The sequence below is a fragment of the Lactuca sativa genome, chromosome 7 (assembly GCF_002870075.4).
Source record: "Lactuca sativa cultivar Salinas chromosome 7, Lsat_Salinas_v11, whole genome shotgun sequence".
NCBI classification, from domain to species: Eukaryota; Viridiplantae; Streptophyta; class Magnoliopsida; order Asterales; family Asteraceae; genus Lactuca; species Lactuca sativa.
In genome coordinates this window covers 85,981,009-86,002,352 of record NC_056629.2, presented here as the reverse complement: position 1 = coordinate 86,002,352, position 21,344 = coordinate 85,981,009, and the positions used below count along the sequence as shown (strand labels likewise).

The window sequence follows — 21,344 nt, the reverse complement described above, 5'->3', positions numbered from 1 at the left end:
TCTTTTCTGGCCGTGAAATTGGGGATGTCACAACGGCAAAGGAAAAGGGAAAATCTGTATGGTAGCAACTGCTGATGAGGATGGTTCCACAAATCTAAAGAAGAATCATTGCTACATGGAGAAAGATGGAACACTCAGCATTGTCGAAGAGGTAAAACTTATGATTCAAACTCTAAATTATAGCTTGCATGACTGTCAGCCCTTCATAGACACTCCTAATGACACATGTGCTGCCGTCCTTACATACTACAATAAAGCGTTAGATGAGAAGAACATTGCATCCCAAGAGATGTTTCATGTTAGAGGACGTTTGGACAACAAAAGACTCAAAATGGCTATGTTAGAATAATACTTAATGTTAGAGAAAGATGCTAGGATGTTAAGTGAAAGACCATTAAAAATAGCTTTGAATCAGAGGGATTTAGCTCAGAGTGAAATTATACCCTTGAATATTTTAATTGAAAAGCTCTTTAATGAAAGTGAAGCCATCGAGAATCTTGTTAATAATGGAAACGTTGACAATACTTACAACTGGGGTTGGTCCAATGGGTATCCAACCGCAACAGACTCATCACCCCGGTTCACTCCAGACCGTCCCTATGTCCCTCCTAATCATAAATTTCTATTTCCAGCCAATGACAAAACATTTCCTGAGGATATCAAAGCTCGCATTCGTAAACTTCATGATCTGAGTAAAAATTATGTTATCGAGGAAATTCTCCCTGAACTTTCTGACCCTATGAATATCATAATTCATTTCAGTTCACAGGCATCATTCGTAGTTGATAAGGAAATTGTTATGGAAGGTCCCAAAGCCTCAATGGACTTCCCGTCTCTATTGTCAGACCGTAATGTCCCTTATTGCAATCATGAACCACAGTCTAACCATTTAAGCCATACCATCCACCAAATTCCAATTCTTTCCAAGAACATTTTCCAAATAAAACAACCCCTAAGTTTTCATTTTTCTAATTCAATGAATTGATGTAAATGAATTGCTTTCGGATCTATGAAATAAAAAGTAAAAAGTATAAAATGTAGTAAATTAAACTATCCAAAATTAGAAAAAAATAGCAGGATTTGCCACTCGTATAGGGAGTTCATAAATTCCAATGAAGGTGGAATCTTTGCAAGCACTACCAGAATCTCTGGTGCATCCAGATACTGCATAGATAGAAATAATATTGATTTTAATGAAAAGGTGTGTATGGGGCTAACTTTTGCTTTAAGGAAACTCGATCCAGTGAATAATTTTGACTAAAATAGCGCATAATATGAAATAGTTGGAGCTAGATTAAAGAAACCACCAGTAGTTAACCAATTCCATGAACACCAACCACAATCAGCAGAATTTGAACCCTGCATGAGAGTTCAGTTCCAACTCCTGTCAATTCTAAGGGTATTTTTAAAAAATTTAAACCAAATACAATAAGAAATCATGCATATGAACTATATAGGTTGATACTTGAGGTTAGATCTTCAAAGTATCTCCATATTCTAAATGAAATCAAAGTAAAATGGCGAGGTTTTTGACCTAGCTAATGTGAGACCATATAAGTATAGGTCAAAATATACATCAGGTTGGATATTAGTGAGCGAATAATCTTCAAAATTTGGTGTGTACAAAAAAAGAACAAAAAAAAAATCCAGAAAGATGTAGAAGGGGAGTCTGCTATGCTACCTGGATGAGATAACATAGACGACGATCTTGATTTCCATATTTGATCTCAACATATGGTATACTAAAACCACCTTTAAAGTTTTCCTTTACATTTACTTATTTAGGTTTCACCGTATGCATACATTTACATACCTTAATGAAGATGGAACACAATTTTAAGAATTTGACCATTTGTTTCTATTATGAACAAATATGAGAAAACAAAAATACAAAAAGAAATATTCTTTTGAGCAAATTAGAGGATAAACAAAAAACACATCAAATCAAATATGTTTTTAGCAAATTTGAGATACCTACAAAATATTTCTTAATCTCGAGAATAAGTTCACGTATACACTACAACCTCCAAAATTCACATAAAAAAACAAGAAGGCTAGGGATTTGTAATCCGGAGAATTTTTATTTTAGGAATTTGTAACTAAGAGATAAAGATATAGGTTACCTTGGGTTTTTCTATAAAGGAGAAGAAAGATTGACAGATGAGGATAGTGGGATGACGTTCTCATCTGTCTTGAGATGTGTCTTCATGAGGATATGAATCAGATGTGGTGGTGGCATTTAGGGCTTTTCTTTACAGAGAGATGGAGGAGCGCTGTCTCAGGCTTAAAACATTCATAGTCAGGGAACAAGGGGAGCTCTAGGAGCTCAAAGCTAGGGCTATTCATGAAGATTACAGCGAGAGAGGTGAATGAGTTTGAGATGCTCTCCAATTAATGTGTTTGAATATTGTGGTGGCTAGGGTTTCTCATTGCACCGATGGTAGTGTGTTTAGTGGTTGGCAGCTAGGGTTCCAGGAGGTCCGATAATGATAAAGGATAGGGTTTCTACAGGTGAGTTGATCATGTGATTGGAGTAGTGATCGCTTTACGGTGGTGGTGTACGGAGAGAAACACTAGCTTTGGGTAGGAGGCATGGACCAATTTCATCTAAACCCCAATGGTTAAGCTAACATTCTGTAAACATAATGCATTTTAAATTAGAGATAGATGACGATGGAATACAATGATTAAACAAAAAAATCAAACCTTTTACGAAGAAAGGAAGAGAGGTGGGTGGTACGCTGGTGGTGGCGAGGATCAACAATGAGGTGGTGTGCTGGTTGTGGCGATTGTCGAAGGTGGTGAGAAGTGGTGGGTCAAGGATTAATTTGAGAGAAGAAGGTAGGCGGAAGTACCGAGTAGTGATCGATGGTTGTTTTGGGTAGATGGGAGAGGGTAATCTTGCTTTTACCTTTTGAATTACAAAAATGGGGATGAAAAAGGATAAACTACTTGGGCAAAGAAATAGATGATGTTCGTTTGAGGAGACATAATTTTGAGAGAGGAATTGAGAGATTAGCATTTAATATGAGACTAAATTTGACCACAACGACGGAATACTCGGTCAACTTTCACCAATTCATTTCCTATATTTTTGGTAAAATGTGGTTCATCGTAGATTTTTTTTGGGAATTAATTAGATTTATGAATGGTTGACCAGATAAGTTTTCGATGCATCAAAATATTGTACATAAAGTATGGTTTGGACGACTTAAAATTCAGCGTTTGACTATATATATATATATATATATATATATATATATATATATATATATATATATATATATATATATATATATATATATATATATATATAATCTCTTTGTTTATGGTAGAATTAGTCAATTTCGTTTGCCAATCTATTGGGCTGGCAACACAACTTACCTACTTATTAAACCCAATTATATTAGGCCTAGGGCACCCTCTTTTCTAAACTGTTAACACCATCGTCCATCTTTCAGAGAAAGGGAAAAACAATGTCGTCGAAGGTGGCTCTGAAGGCGAAAGGGAAATCAAGCAAAGGATCAAAGCCATCACCTGATAATTCACCATCAAAGCTCTTGAAGGAATGGAGCACATGGACCATGAAGAAGGCTAAAGTCATCACGCACTACGGATTCATTCCGTTGGTTATCATCATCGGTATGAACTCCGAGCCTAAACCCTCAATTTCTCAGCTTCTCAGCCCCGTTTGATCGGTAATAATCCTTCAGTATTCGTCGACTTGAATCCTGAAACGAATCAATTTACTCTATGTTGAAATATCGACTGTTCCCGCGAGTTAGGGTTTATATTTTTCTGTTTTTTCGCATCCTTCTGATGGGTTCTTCCAGTTACCTGCTTGTCTCATGAAGAAATAAAATTTAGGGATTTTGTGATGCATCTATCTTTATTGATATCAAGTATATTAACTATATTTACATACAAATGGATTTCTTGATTTTGTTATGTGCGAAAGAAATTGGGGGTTTTTTTGTTTATGAAATCTTAGATAGCTGCTTCCTTTGTTTGGTTTGGCTTTGTGTTTGATTATGTAATGTGCACATACACATGTTCATATTGTGTGTTTATTATCTATGAATATATGCATATATGCCTCTAGTAGATAAAGACCGAACAATTTTTGGTTCTTTATGTGTAATTTGATGTTCGCCATTAGCATCCACATTTTCGTTAATCTTTTGGGGTTCTGATTTCAAAGTAATCTTTATTTCAAATAGTAGTAAGAATTCGTGTAGGATCATAATTTAAGTTTGATTCCCACATGAGCTTTTTCTATGAAAGTGGCTTGTGGAGAAGAAATAGAATTGTGGTTCTTGTCTGTATTTCAATGAACTTGAAGTCATCTTTAGAGAAAATGTGAAAAAAATTGGAATAAAGAAAACTGGATTGGTTAAAGACTAATCATCTATTTCAAAGTGATCGACTTTCACAATTAATTTTAAACCGTTATATTTGTGAAATCGTTAATGTAAACAAACCCAAACATTCGCAACATAATCTTAAGTTTTTGTTGGTGTGAAATATCTCAACAAAATCTTTTTTTCTAGTCATGCTATCTATAAACCATTTGTAGTCATGATATCCAACAATATATGCCTGCAATTAGCAAGATTTTTGGGTGTTTCTTATGGCCATGTCCTTTCAAAGATTTAATCGTTTGGTTAAACAATAAATGTCTCTATTCTTGTTATTACCCAACTAGGTTATAACCCGTGTATTATACGGTACACCGTAAAATAACTTTGAAAATTAATAAACCTTAAAAATAATAATACATTATAGTAAAAGGGTATTAGCCCTTAATCATAGATAAGAAACAAAAAATAGTCATAAAGGAATTCCTATATATGATAACAAAGAAATTGAATGATTAAATGTTGATTACACGTTTTGATCTTCAAATACTTCTGATCTTCAAATACTTCAACGATGTTGTTTAATTTTGAATATGTTTATGATCTCTAAAATTTGTCATTTATTTGTAGGATTCTAGAAATCCTACAATGCAACATATTGGATATCAATGAGGAGGTCGTTTATTTGTAGGATTCTAGAAATCCTTCTCGTCCGCTCACAAATTTAGTATTGTCGTGTGTGTATCATCGCATTTTTGCATTATGTTCAAAGTAAGAGGATTGGCTGCGACGTGAAAATGGAGTTGCCATGACACGTCTTCTTGATTTTTGGGAACTTTATAATTTTGATCTTTATGAGCTCCATATTTTCCTTGTACTCTTCAACTAAGAATTTATCTGTAAAAATATGATTTCAAAGGAGTAATAAAACCATGAATTTAAAGGAGTAATTAAAAAAATAAAGTAAAACCATGAATTTAAAGGAGTAATAAAAAAAGTATCTACCTGATAGAAATCCCGATTATTCAAGGTCTGTCAATAGTCCAAAAGTAATTGTTCATGGTGTTTGCACACGAAAAAAGAACTGTGTTTTATAGTCCAAGAACAGTCATAAAATGAAGTAGAATGTTTTTTATAGTAGGTTGCAATAAAAAAGCTATTTTTCTGTAAAGTAAGATGCTATAAAATGCTATTTTTAGTAAAAAAAAATTTAAATAGTAAATAAATAAACAAATAAATAAATGTTTTACAATCCCAAAGCAATAAAAAAAAACTTTGTTTTTCACTTCCAAAAATTGATTGATTTTAAACAACCGGTTAAATCTTCAACTGAGGGTATCTTGCATATATTGGGCTCTTCACATTTTTGCCCATGGTTCCCTTAATGAGTGTTGGCTGCTTATCGGTCTTCGGTTGTTTTTGTTTTGGTTTGTCAAGAAAAAAGATAGTTCACACCGGATGTGCATTGATTACCGAGAGTTGAACAAGCTGACGGTCAAGAACCGTTATCCGCTACCGAGGATCGACGATCTGTTCGATCAGTTACATGGCGCGTCTTGGTTTTCCAAGATCGACTTAAGGTCTGGATATCATCAGACGAGGGTCCGCGAGGAGGATATCCATAAGACGACCTTTAGGACTCGTTATGGGCATTACGAGTTCATAGTGATGCCTTTTGGGCTCACCAACGCACCGACAACATTCATGGATCTCATGAACCGGGTGTGTATGCCTATTTTGGATCGATCGGTGATCGTGTTCATCGATGATATTTTGGTGTACTCGAGATCCAGAGAGCAACATGATTAGCATTTGAGAGAGAGATTCTTGGGGTATTGAGAGTGGAGAGGTTTTATGCCAAATTCTTCAAGTGTGATTTCTGGTTACGAGAGGTCCAATTCCTGGGACACCTCGTTAATCAGAATGAGATTTTGGTCGATCCGGCCAAGATTCAGGCATTTATTAGATGGGAAGTACCAAGATCCCCCTACCGAGATCAGGAGTTTTCTAGGGTTGGCCGGCTACTATCGGAGATTTATCAGGGATTTCTCCAAGATTGTCGTCCCCCTCACCAGGTTGACCCGGAAGGGTGTTGCTTTTACTTGGGGTCCCGAGCAGCAGACCTTATTTGAGACTCTTTGCCAGCGATTGTGCGAAGCCCCGATGTTAGCCCTTCCCGAGGTAATGAAGGACTTTGTGGTTTACTGTGATGCATCTATATCTGGGTTGGGTGCGGTGCTAATGTAGAGAGAGCACGTGATAACATACGCATCGAGGCAGTTGAAGCCTCATAAGACGAGGTATCCCACCCACGATCTTGAGCTGGGGGCGGTGGTGTTCGCCCTCAAGATCTGGTGCCACTATTTATATAGGGTTCGGTGTACCATATACACGGACCACAAGAGCCTGAAATATCTCATTATCAGCCCAATCTGAATATGCGTTAGAGGAGGTGGTTGGATGTGGTGAAAGACTATGACTGTGAGATCCTGTATCATCCGGGCAAGGCTAACATGGTAGCCGACGCCCTGAGCCGTCGAGCAGAGAGTGCCCCGATTCGGGACATGTGTATGAGGATGACAGTGATGACTCCAGTTTTGGATACCATCCGAGAGGCCCAGGCGAAGGCCGTGAGACTGGAGAATCGCAAGAGGGAGCGGGTGATTAGACAGGTTTCAGAGTTTGTGACGGATATTCGAGGACTTATGACTTTTCGAGGGCGGATTTGGGTGCCCTATACGGGCGGAGCTCGAGGTATACTGATGGAGGAGGCACATAGATCGAGATTCTCGATCCATCCTGGGGCCACTAAGATGTATTTGGCCCAGAAGTGAGATTACTGGTGGCCCTGTATGGAGATGGATGTTGCGTGGGTAGTTGAGAGGTACTTGACCTGCCACGGGTCAAGGCAGAGCACCAACGACCACATGGTCCATTGTAACCTTTAGAGATTCCCCAGTGGAAGTGGGAGTAGATTACCATGGATTTTATCACCAAACTATCGAGAACGGCGTGTGGTGTTGACGCGATTTGGGTGATTGTGGATCGACTGACGAAGAGTGCTCACTTCCTTGCTATTAGTGACAACTCTTCTACAGAGAGATTGGCTGAGATTTATGTGAGAGAGGTGGTAGCACGGCACGGAGTGCCAATCTCAATAGTGTCGGATCAAGACGTGCGATTTACTTCCAGGTTTTGGAAGAAATTTCATGAGGAGTTGGGCACGCACCTACATTCAGCACTGCGTACCACCCGCAGACAGATGAGCAGAGTGAGCGTACGATACAGACACTTAAGGACATGCTGTGTGCATGTGTCATGGACTTCGGAGGAAGTTGGGACACCTACATACCACTGGCTGAGCTTTCTTACAACAACAACCACCATTCGAGTATTAGTATGCCTCCATATGAGCTTCTTTACGGGAGGAGGTGTCGGACTCCCATTTGCTTGGGATAGGTGGGATAGAGAGTGATGGGTGACACCGAAATAGTGCTGAAGACAACTGAGCAGATTCAACAAGTCTGACAAAGGCTACTGACGACACATAGTCGCTAGAAGAGTTATGCGGACAGGCGACGATCCGAGCTAGAGTTTCAGGTCGGATACTTTGTACTCCTGAAGGTATCCCCTTGGAAGGGGGTGATCTAATTCAGGAAATGGGGAAAGCTGAGACCCCGATACATCGGTCCTTTTAGAGTGACCGCCAGAGTAGGCAGGGTAGCATACCAATCAGAGCTACCTGCAGAGTTGAGCCAGATCCACAACACCTTCTACGTGTCTCGGTTGACGAAGTACGTGACCAATGAGATGGCAGTAGTACCGCTAGAGGATATTTAGGTGGATGCGTGCCTGAATTATATTGAAAGGCCGATCGCGATTTTGGATCGAAAGGTGAAAGTTCTGAGGAACAAGGAAGTGCCCCTGGTCCAAGTCCAGTGGCAACATCGGAGGGGGTCCGAGTTTACTTGGGAGCCGGAGTCACAGATGCGGGAGCAGCATCCAGAATTATTTGTGGAGCATGACTTCGAGGGAGAAGTCTAATTCTAGTGGGGGAGAATTGTAACATTTGTAATCCCAGGTACATCATTTTGATTATTTATTTTTAAAGTTTATAGAATGACTCGACGAGTTGGTGTTATGACTCGTCGAGTCGTATCACGAATGGCCACGTGGATTTAATGATCTACTCGACGAGTCCGAGATGCGACTCGCCGAGTAGGCGCTGGATTGAGAAACCCTAAATCCCTGGGGTTGGGACCTATTTAAAGGCACTTATAGCCTCCTTATGCGGCCACACTTCACAGAGAGAAACCCTAAACCTGCCCATTCATTGTGTAGAGAGAGAGAGAGAGAGAGAGAGAGAGAGACCAAATTGATCATTCTTGTGCTTTTTGAAGGAAGATTTGAGGAGCGTTGTGGATCTTATCTAGGAGAGGCTGTGGATCCAGTGTTCTTCTATCATTAGCATCGGTTTAGAGGTAAAAAGCTCTCACATTGGCCGCATATTTCGTTAGATCTCATTTTTGGGAGTTTTTAGGGCTTTCTTACAATCATCTTGTGTCCTTGCGTTATTTGAGCATGGTTTGAGGTTAGAACCTTAGATTTGGACTATAGGAGGCCTTGAGAGTCCAAAGATCCGAGCTTTATTAAGCTAGGGGCAGGCTTATGAGCATCTAACCTTCCTTTGGAGCTTGTAATGGCATTATGGAGCAAATATGCCATGCATGAACGTAAAGATGAAAGCTTTACGTGACAATCGAGCCTAGGGAGCCTAAATGTAGTAGTTGGAGTGATAGATCAACCCTAAAACGTCTGAATGGGAGTAGAGACTAAATGAACTCGCCGAGTCCATGAGCTGACTCGACGAGTCGCTTAGGGTTTATCCCGATAAGTCTGAGCATGTTGTAATTCGTCGGGTTAACGGGTCAAATCGATGAGTAGAGTTGGTTTACATAAGGTCTCTGAGGGAACGAGGGGACTCGACGAGTCCAGTCCTCCTGATGCACTCGTTGAGTTGGGTCAACATGGACTGTTGACTCAAGTTTGACTTCGGTTGACTTTTAGAGTTTTGACCAAATGTGAGTAACCGAGACCTTGGAGGGGTAAAATGGTCTTTTACCCTTACCAAGAGTTAAAAAGGGGTTAATATGAGTTTATTAGAATTGTGGTCTAATTAGAGATAATCATCACATGTATTAGGCGGAGCCTAGATCGGCGATTCGTGTACAAGGTGTTTTAGCTTGCTTGCTTCGAGGTGAGTCTTCTCACTATACCTTACCTAGAGTGGTAATTATGTGTGACAAGAGGGTCTTACGTGCTTGCTTGGGTTATGCATTTTCTGTGTGTTATATGTGTTGTATGTTATATTATGTGATATTTAGACCGGACCGGAGGGTCCAACGAACTATGAGATTGGAGGGTTCTCAACCAAACCGGACCAGAGGGTCCAACGAGCCATGGGACTGGAGGGTCCCAACCAGACCGGACCGGAGGGTCCAACGAGCTGTGGGATTGGAGGGTGCCACTGAGACATTTGTGCGTGGTATTTTGGAGAACTCACTAAGCTTTGTGCTTACCGTGTTATGTGTTTCAGGTACCATCGATGATCGCGGGAAGGCACCGACTTGATTGTATACACACATCGAGCTGGAGTTATGTTTATTATGGATCCTGGAGTTGTGAAAAACTAATTTGAAATATGTTTTGACATTGATACTTAAAGTTTTGATAAATATGATATGTAATTTACCGTGTTTTAAAAATGAAAAATTGGTTGAAAATTTTACGTCGTTACATTTTGGACATGTATTAAATGAACAGGGGAAAGGAGAGTCCCATTCCTCATGTTCAAACTATGACAAATTTACAAAATAGTCCATATATTTTCCATTTTTACACTTAACTCGCCTTTTTAAATTATATTATTCTTATATATAATTTCAACTTTCATCATTCTCTATCAGCTTTATAACATTTTAAGTCCTGACCAAGTTATATGGGTCAGTTATTGGTTAACTCTCAAATTTCTCCAAATTTACGCTTTTAACCTAAATGTATTCATTTTAGGTTTTCATCACATATATATTTTTTATAAAAATCTAGTTCCTTGATTAATATTGTTATTATTATGATTATTTTTATTATCTATATAGTTTCTTAAATTTTATTTTATTTTTTGAAAAGTTGAAAATCATTGCATATGATTAATATGCCAACAACATATAAGACCATGATTGTAACAATGTTCTCATTAGCTATAATGAAAAACATTGGACATATCTTTATAATGAACAAGTTCAAACTCTTTTGATCTTCTCATCGACAAGACTTATGTTCCTAAATATATTCATTTTAGGTTTTCATCATATCTGTTTTTATAAAAATCTAGTTCCTTGATTAATATTGTTATTATTATGATTATTTTTATTATCTATATAGTTTCTTAAATGTTGAAAATCATTGCATATAATTAATATGGCACTAACATATAAAACCATGATTGTAACAATGTTCTCATTAAGCTATAATGAAAAACATTGGACGTATCTTGATAATAAACAAGTTCAAACTCTTTTGATCTTCTCATCAAGAAGACTTATGAAAAACATTGGACATATCTTCATATGAAGTTTGTACATTATGATACAAGATTTCAAGAATTGTAGGCACACCATATCTACATGATAGTAATAAATATTGAGTTATGTCATTGATTTTTTTTAATAAAAAACAAATAAATGTTGTTATGTAGGATGAGATTAAGAGGAATGAGTAGGTAGTATAGACTAAAAAGGATGGATAATGTAAAAGTTTTAAGATTTTCATACTTTATTTATATACTACAATATTGAGTTACATCATTATTTATTAACTAATCGAAATAAACATCAATATGAGTGTTAAGGAGATTACGATCACCAGGGCCGGTCTTGAGGAATTAAATATCCTCGAAGGCCCATGACGAATAAGAAAAAAATGGTCATTGTCGTTATTATAAGTTGTCATTTTTAAATAAAAATATATAATAAAAAAAAATTAGACTCTGTGCAGCTGCCCACTTCCCCCCACCCCCCCACCCCCCCCACGCCCCCATGACGATCACATACACAAAGGCTTACAAGACACCATCCTAGTCTAATTGTCGTATTAGGTGGAAAGCATGTCACTATGTTGCTCTCTAATATCCACACACACATAGAGAAAAATACAACACCTCCAACCTGACTTCTAAGATAGATTTTTAACAATTTTAAAAGTTATTGACCTCTCCAATAATACAATTACAAATCCTTTTTGATATGAATTTTTAGATGAAATTTTTTGTCAAATTGAACACGGGCTAGTACGACCAATAAATACTGTTTTTGATTTTACATCTAACACATTCAGTTATTCATTAGTTATTTATTATTTAACTAGTTTATAATCCGGGGTAACCACGGTTATAAAATTAATTAAACTTTTATAATAAAAATTTATAATTATTAATCAGTTATTTTAAATAATTCATTTTCAATAAATTATTAACTAAGAGATATGTTAAAATTTTAAAGTTATTATAACCTCAAATTTAATATATAATTAGAAAATGTAAATTTAAATTTTGAAATAAGTTGTCTAATATATACATATGACATAATATTAATGTAAAATTGTATTAAAGTGAAACTTGAAAAAAAGATATTAAAACTATTGATTTGTATAATAGGGATACTGTTACTTAGTGTTTGGTAATTACCAATTATTTCCTAACTTCTAGTATCTCGCAAATTACTTATAAAAACGTCATCTCATTTATTGCTGGAAATACCAATTATTTCACAAAATTTTGGTTTGGTCCGACTTAATGTTTTGTAACTAAAGTATTTTCAAAAGTGACTCTATGATATATGAAAACTCATGTATTTTATATAAAATACAAGAAGTTTTGAAATCCTTTAATGAAAAAATACTTCAAAATTTACAAGTTTACAAACAAGAAAATTATTTCGATATTTTATGTACAAAATGATCAAAAGGTTTAATGCGATTTGAGATATATTTTTTTGTGATCATCTCTTTGTTTATGGTAGAATTAGTCAATTACTCAATTTCGTTTGCCAATCTATTGGGCTTGTAACACAAGCCACCTACTTATTAGACCCAATTATATTAGGCCTAGGGCACCATCATTTCTAAACTGTAAACACCATCGTCCATTTTGCAGAGAAAGGGAGAAACAATGTCGTCGAAGGTGGCTCTGAAGGCGAAAGGGAAATCAAGCAAAGGATCAAAGCCATCACCTGATAATTCACCATCAAAGCTCTTGAAGGAATGGAGCACATGGACCATGAAGAAGGCTAAAGTCATCACGCACTACGGATTTATTCCGTTGGTTATCATCATCGGTATGAACTCCGAGCCTAAACCCTCAATTTCTCAGCTTCTCAGTCCCGTTTGATCGGTAATAATCCTTCAGTATTCGTCGACTTGAATCCTGAAACGAATCAATTTACTCTATGTTGAAATATCGACTGTTCCCGCGAGTTAGGGTTTATATTTTTCTGTTTTTTCGCATCCTTCTGATGGGTTCTTCCAATTACCTGCTTTTTGTCATGAATTAATTAAATTTAGGGTTTTGTGATGCAATTAACTATATTTACATACAAATGGATTTCTTGATTTTGTTATGTGCGAAAGAAATTGGGTTTTTTTTTTGTTTATGAAATCTTAGATAGCTGCTTCCTCTGTTTGGTTTGGCTTTGTGTTTGATTATGTAATGTGCACATACACATGTTCATATTGTGTGTTTATTATCTATGAATATATGCATATATGCCTCAAGTAGATAAAGATCGAACCCTTTTTTGTTCTTTATGTGTAATTTGATGTTCGCCATTAGCATCCACATTTTCGTTAAATCTTTTGGGGTTCTGATTTCAAAGTAATCTTTATTTCAAATAGTAGTAAGAATTCGTGTAGGATCATAATTTAAGTTTGATTCGCACATGAGCTTTCTATGAAAGTGGCTTGTGGAGAAGAAATAGAATTGTGTGAAAAAAATTGGAATAAAGAAAACTGGATTGGTTAAAGACTAATCATCTATTTCAAAGTGATCCGACTTTCACAATTAATTTTAAACCGTTATATTTGTTGAAATATTTGTGAAATCGTTGATGTAAACAAACCCAAAAATTCCCAACATAATCTTAAGTTTTTGTTGGTGTGAAATATCTCAACAAAATCTTTTTTCTAGTCATGTTATCTATAAACCATTTGGGCTTCTTATGGCCATGTCCTTTCAAAGATTTAATCGTTTGGTTAATTAATAATTGTCTCTATTCTTGTTATTACCCAAAAAGAATGTCATCTTTGTATTTCTTTAGTCCGACTACTCTGCCATTAATAAACCAAAAGGAGTTTTATCAATGAACATTAATTTTGTAATTATATTTGTAACGGCTCAAATTTTCAAGCAAAATTTTTCGTTTTAGAACAAGATTTAGTAACTAAAAACAATCATGTCTCAAATTTTCAAGCAAAATTTTTCTTTTTAGAACAAGACTCAGAACTAAAAACAATAATGTAACGTATCATATCATCAAATTGTTTCAAAAGTCATAAAACATATTATCAAAACAAAGTCATATCATAAAACTAATATAAGTCTCAAAGTTTCAAAAGTCATAAAACATATTATCAAAACAAAGTCATATCATAAAACTAATATAAGTCTCAAAGTTTCAAAAGTCATAAAACATATTATCAAAACAAAGTCATATCATAAAACTAATATAAGTCTCAAAACAGAACCATATATCGATGTGAGTGTACACTCATGTTATGTCATTCCCTTTCTCACCTAAACAACCTAAAACATGTTTAACTTTAAAATGCAAACACAAAAATTAGTGAGTTTGTCAATATACCAAATAGAATCATATACCGATGTGAGTGTACACTCATGTCATGTCATTCCCTTTCTCACCTAAACAACCTAAAAAATGTTTAACTTTAAAATGCAAACACAAAGATTAGTGAGTTTGACAATATACCAAACATTCTGGTACACAAACAATATTATAGTTCAACCATAGTCTCATATACAGATTGATATAGATATACTATAATCTCACATACAATTGATATAGTTCAACTATAGTCTCATATGCCATTGTTATATTCCTAGTATAGTCTTGCATACCATTTATGTAGTCCAATTATAGTCTCACGTACAATTGTTGTAGTCTAACTATAGTCTTATATCAATCATAAGGACATCTAATGTCACACATAATATAGTGAAAAAACTCACATGAACCTAGCAACCACAATCTCAAGGTAGTCTCCACAAATGAAAAAACGAGCACGAACCGAAATGCATAGTCATGCATACTTTCTCTTGAACTTACTCATCTAACCTCTTCTAAGTGAATTAAACTTGTCATGACCATTTTCATGCAGTTACAACTTCATAATCTAGTTTTTTTCTCATAAATGATCATTTTCTCATTTTGGTCAATATTTGACTAAAGTCAACTTTCTCTAAATTTCGGGTTCTTACATTTAACCTTTTCTTCACAAGAAGAATCTACGATTTTGGCAAGCAAGTCACATGCTAAATTTTGGGTTCTTACTTGGAGTGCTCTTAAATTAATCTCACAACTAGCTAGTTACATGCTAATTAAATGTTTACTCTAAGTGCCTATTTAATTTGTACATAATATATATATATATATATATATATATATATATATATATATATATATATATATATATATATATATATATAGACACACACACACACACACACCTTATGAATATAACTGATTTTGTTCTCTTATTTATCATTTCTTAGAAATAATAATTTATCAGTTAGTTGTTAAAAATATTATTTTTATAAAATAATAATTCTCCAGTTAAATACAAGTGTTGATTATGCTTATTAATAATCAAATTACTTTAATAAATAGTCAATTAGTAGTAACTTGCTATAAAGTGTGACCCTATAGGACCATATGTTATTACCAACTATCATTAAATAATAACTCTTGCATATAATTTTTTTTAAATGCACCATAACTTAAGGATGGAAGGAAAAGATGCAAGAATTTATTGTTGCGGATCATAGGGGAATGGATTTTGATAAGAGAAAAATCCAAGAAGTTTGAGCCTTCAAATAAGGTCCAAAATCAGAGACTTAGGGTTTTGAGTTTTTGCGGCCATGCATCGCATCGCATCTTGTTGGCATGCATCGCGACCCATAGATAGTTGTGCCGCGAAGTTGTTTCTTCCTATAAATCATCTTTCTAGTTTCTAGAAAATGAATAAAACTTGGCGCCCTAAAACATATTTGGAAAATAGACATTACCAGATGAAGAGAGTGAATAACCATCTCAACATATTAAATTTTCGGTGTATTGCTCCGCCATATTGGTATTTTACTATATAATGATTTATAATGGTGGAGCGCTACACCGAAATTGTCGTTGTCCAATCTTCTTGTCACCCTTCACATTCGTCAGTCTCTACTCCAAAATGTGGAGAAGTCGAGGTAGAGAGTCAAGAGATCTTTCTTTATTCTTTTCTAAGGTAAAAGAAAAAAGAAATAGAGTGACTCCTTTGATTTTAAAAGAAGTTAATTACAGTGCTTATGATTTTCAATAGTTGTGTTCTTATAATTTCAATACATTTGCATGCTATCATCCATTTACTTGAGTTTTTGTTTTCTTTAGTTGCTTCAGTAATTACTATAATTGTTAAGAAGTTGAAACATTTAACAAATTATTTAAATTATATTAAGTATGGTTTGTAATCATCATGAGTATTATATTGAAAATATATATTGACTGCATATTCTTTTCTTTTTTTTGGATCCTTTACTATCTCCTAATTCCATATACCATAATTAAAGCACATTGTTGTGCTCTCCAAATTTTAACTTTTCTGTAATGTGTAATGGATTTTTGGCTTTTCATAAAAGAAAAAGAAGATTTTTATGACCTACAATTGTATTTGCATTAATAATTTAATATACTATTATGGAAGATTTTAATAATAATAATACATGATTTAGGGGTGAGCAAAACCGAAACCGAAAACTGATAAAGACCAACAAAACCAAAACCAAACCCAAACAGTCGATTTTGGGTTTGAATTTTTTAAAACCGAAAAATTTGGTTTGAATTCAGTTTCGACTTTACAAACCGACATAAAAACCAAACCGATCTAATCATACATACTTATAAAGCTAGCATTTTTTCTTGAATCTCATGCATTTGAAACCCCTATTCTTTTTTCCTTTCACCACATTCATTTGAAACTCCCATGATTTTTCAATTTCTTTATAATAATAATAATAATAATAATAATAATAATAATAATAATAATTATAATCTAGTAATTAGGTTAAATAAATATCAAACATAAAGTGTAATCATATATAAACTAAAATTCAATATTAAAATAATATCTTTACTTTTACTTATAAAATTATGTTTTTTTATTAAAATAATATATTTACTTATACTTATAAAGGATTCATTTTTCCTTTCATCACATTCATTTGAAACTCACATGCATTTTTTCTTTCACCACATTCATTTGAAACTTCCTTGACTTTTCAATTTTTTCTAATAATACATATAAGTTAGTTAATAAGGTTAAATAAATATCAAACCTAAAGTGTAATCATATATAAATTAAATTTCAATATTAAAATAATATTTTTACTTTTACTTATAAAGTTATGTTTTTTTAACTTTTAACATATTATAGTTAATTTATTAGTTTTAGTATATTGTTGGATATAAACCACTATCATTTTAAAGATACAATTTTGGAACAATTTGTATAATCATTATTAATTTAAATATAATATTATAGGGTCAACTTAAACATAAATTTTAGTTTAACTTAAACAACCCAAAAAATATTTTGTAAATAGTTAAAAATGATAAATTGTAGTGTCTTTCTAATAATGATTATAAGTTGGTTATTAAGTTTAAATAAATATCAAACCTAAAGTGTAATCATAAATAAACTAATTTCAATTTTAAAATAATATCTTTACTTATAATTATAAACTTATGTCTTTAAGTTTTAACATACTATTATACTTAATTTAATAGATTTAAAATGTTGTTATATGTAAACCATTATCAGTTTAAATCTACAACTTTTGAACAATTTGGACAAAATTCTTAAATTGTTAATTTAAATATAAAATTACAATGTCAACTTAAATATAAATTTCAGTTCCACTTAAAAAAAACAAAGAATATTTTGTAAATAGTTAAAAGTGATAAATTGTAGTGATAAATGCAAAAACTAAATTGTAATATCAATTTAATTAAAATATTTCCTAAAGATATTTTTATATTCGTGAAAATTTTCAAATAAGTAGGTTAAAATAATTTACAATAAAAATAGTTAAAAATAAATCTATATAAATAATTATATTGTTACCTTTAAAATAAAAAAAAACAATGGTTGATATTTTACCAAGTTATAATGATAGAAATTAAAACATTAATCAAATAAATTTTAAAAATTAATTATTAATAACAACAACTATAAATAACATTAAACCATATATTATATTTAAATTTATCCATGAGTAAGTCGCAGATAGAAGTCATTCAAACAATTGAGATTATACAGTTATAATAGATTTATATATTATCATATAGGTCAAAATAATCTATATATTATATCAATTTAGTATACAAATTATTATATCAAATTTAACAATAACTTTATTGTTATATTTAAAAAAACATATATTTGTAAAGATTTCAACTATATAGGTGTTTCTACGCAACACGCGGGCATTCGCCTAGTATTATATAATCCATATAGAATATATTAAATAACTAATGATAGATAGAAAATATGTTAAGTTGATGATAGTGTAGTGGAAAAGAGTGCGTTTCTTATTCTTTAAGTCTGCGGTTCTATCATTTTAATTGTCTAGGTTATTTAAATTTTGCTTATTATCCCACAATCTAATAATAATTGGTTGCTGTCTTTTTATTGTTATTTTTAAGTCGTTGTCTTTGGTCCACTTTAATAGTTTAAGTCATAATAGTTTGGTAGTTTAATTCATTTTTTTTATTTTCCAGATTACAGATATATATAGATCGAAAGAAAAAACTTCGTTTATTGGAAGTCCACTTAATATAAATAAGTCTATAGAAAAAGGTTAAACACTACCCTGGTTGGATTAGTAACACATTCGACAGATAAATATGAGGTTTTGTGTTAGAAAGATGGTTACCATTGTGTTTTATATGATGTATAAAACACTACACATATTATCATTTTTTTTTTGGAAAATGGGTTTAAACTCAAAACCTGTAAACCCATGGATTGAACCCAAAAGCCTAGAAATCGGGAAATCAAACCTCTGAAACCGAAACCATTACGGTGCGTTTGGATGTGAAAATTTTCTAAGAAAAATGGAAAATTTTGAAAAGCATTTGGTTTTCCAAATTGTATGTAAATTAGAAAAATGACTTTACAGTTTTTCAAATTTCTAAGATAGAAAATGAAAACTCCTCCGGTTTCAACCAAACGTATTTGTTAAAATTTTCATTGAAAATTGAAAATAAAAATTTAACTCTATTTTCTGAAAGTTGTTTAATTTTAATTATTTTTGTTTGTTGGTTTGTTTTTTTTTCTAATTTTATAACTTGATTTGTCTGCATGAAGGGGCAATTGTGACTTTTATAAGAGCCGGAGATCTTAGCTGTTTAGAAGTTAAGCTAATAGTTCTAGATTAAAACTGAAAAATGAAAATAGCGGGTAGAAAGTGTAAAAGAAGGAAAAGTTGGAGGATTGATGGTACTAATATTTGGTGTATATAAATTAAAAGAAGTAATCTGCCATGCGTGTTGCACAGTTATTTTTGCAAAAATATTTTAATAGTTGCATTATAAAAAAAATTATTTTTAGGAGACGAAATTAAGTAGTGGCCCAAAACCCTGGGATCGATAGTGTTCTTCCATTAAAAAGCATGCATGTTCGTATTTATATTTATATATATCCCTCAATATTTCTGTAACAGACTAGAAGATTGTCTTGAATAAATTTGTAATTGTTTATATAAAACATAATATTTTGTTTAAACATTAATTGTTGTAAGAGCTTACAAAAAACAATGTCGTAAACACTTATACTAATATATATCCCTCATTAGTTTTTTTTTTTTTCAATAAAAGAAGTCTACCCCATTATAACCAAATTTATAAATTGATTTAGATTTGTTTTTTCAATTTCTAATGCTTAGCACCAAATAAATTAAAAAAAAAAACTTATTTGAAATAAAATGTCGAAGCTTTAGTTTTTCCAAAATTGTATCCCAAAACACTCTTTCGCGCGTTTTTGAGAATAAAATGTCCAAAATGTAGTTTATTATTTATTTCAACGGTTATCAAATTTTCAAAAATAATATATAAATCACCCCAAGCTAAGCGATTATAATATCATGCTATCTTTTTCATTCAAATAAAAGCAAATGCATAGAAATTAGAATTTAGAAAGTTCAACATACAACATGACAAAATCACTAGAATCATCTTTCTAGCTAACGTAGAGATGGATCTTAACAGCGAATAAAAAAAGGCAGATGAAGCCGAAGTAGAGCAACGAATGCATCAGGATTGCAGCTCCACTGGTCTGAAAACTGCCAAACTCCACGCAATGCCTGTGGCCAGGCAACTGAAACAGCAATCCTGGCGTGAACAATACAAAGAGAACCACTGACACGAAAACTGGACCCCAATCCAACATATTTTGATTCAAGTGATTTGGAGTTTTGTTTGTATTTTCTTTGATGTTGTGTTGATGGAGGTGATTTGAGTTGACGATATATATAATATAAGGGAGAATGAGAGAGACATAGACTTTGGTGAGAAGCAAAGAGGTTAGGGGTGCGTGGTAGGGAGACTAGTGCATCAAGTCACTTAGGATTCAATGCCAAAGTGTATGCATGTGATGATAAAATAAATCAAGTTGGGTTCTTTTGTATTTAAAACTTTTTTTTTTATTTTTTATTTTGCAATATTTGGATTTTTGTAAAAATTAGCTATGTTAATTATTTAATATAAAAAACTATTAACGTATGAGATATATTTTAAAAATGTCATTTATTGTAATTATATGAAATGGATTTGTAAGGGTTACAAATAAAGTAACACTCCATATTCTCGCATACATTTAAGTAAGGGTTGTGTTTTAAATGTTATTTAAAAAAAAAAAAAAAGGAAAACTATTATCTTAAATAGTTGTACACGTCATTAAGTTTAAAAGAATATTCTTAACAAGGAATGTGACATATTTTATAATAAGTATTCTTTAATTCTCGCACACCATCAAACCTTCCAAATCGGCATTTAAAATTGCTTATGATTTTAAACAATCAAAAATAATATACCAAAAACAATCATGATTTTACGAAGGATGTTGAACGAAGAACATGAGATTCTTAAAGAATATAATGATGGTATTATAGTTCAACATTGACATAGATGTTCAACATATTTTTTTTATTCTTAAAAAATGTTAAATTCTATACGAATGATGTTTATGTTTTTTGTGTTCTTAAAGAATGTTATCAATTTAAAACGTGGATTTATAGTTCTATAATAATGGAATTTCTATTAAAACGAAAAGTTTAAAAAATGTTAATTAATGTGGTTATATTCTGAAAGAATGAAATTTTAAGCATGATTAAGATGACGTTTAATCATGAAAATGAAGATGAATGTCAATCATTTCTAGTGGTTATGAAGATGAATTAGGTGTACATTAAAAATGATTTTTCTATTTAAACGGTTATTCATTGATTTAACAATTTACCATAAATAATTAATAGCTAAGATTACAAAGTTATTTTTATTAAGGTTTTTGAAATGATTGGTTCATATTAATTCCTACATCAACACCATAATTGTTCATCCACATATGAACCTATATATATATATATATATATATATATATATA

The 21,344-nt window shown here is 32.8% G+C and overlaps 3 protein-coding genes across 3 annotated transcripts; 2 read left to right on the top strand and 1 right to left on the bottom strand.

Annotated features, from left to right (window-relative positions):
• The first annotated feature begins 3,422 nt into the window (after positions 1 to 3,422).
• Positions 3,423 to 3,985, top strand: LOC111894365 (mitochondrial import receptor subunit TOM7-1). Its single transcript, XM_023890438.3, has one exon. It carries the CDS (start codon positions 3,477 to 3,479, stop codon positions 3,693 to 3,695), a length of 219 nt encoding a protein of 72 aa, XP_023746206.1. The 5' UTR covers positions 3,423 to 3,476; the 3' UTR covers positions 3,696 to 3,985.
• An 8,548-nt stretch (positions 3,986 to 12,533) lies between these two features.
• On the top strand, positions 12,534 to 13,030 carry LOC111894367 (mitochondrial import receptor subunit TOM7-1). Its single transcript, XM_023890441.3, has one exon. It carries the CDS (start codon positions 12,583 to 12,585, stop codon positions 12,799 to 12,801), a length of 219 nt encoding a protein of 72 aa, XP_023746209.1. The 5' UTR covers positions 12,534 to 12,582; the 3' UTR covers positions 12,802 to 13,030.
• A 6,541-nt stretch (positions 13,031 to 19,571) lies between these two features.
• Positions 19,572 to 20,581, bottom strand: LOC111894369 (uncharacterized). The gene has a single exon (XM_023890443.3). The coding sequence runs from the start codon at positions 20,130 to 20,132 to the stop codon at positions 19,923 to 19,925; it is 210 nt and encodes a 69-aa protein (XP_023746211.1). The 5' UTR covers positions 20,133 to 20,581; the 3' UTR covers positions 19,572 to 19,922.
• Between the last annotated feature and the right edge of the window lie 763 nt (positions 20,582 to 21,344).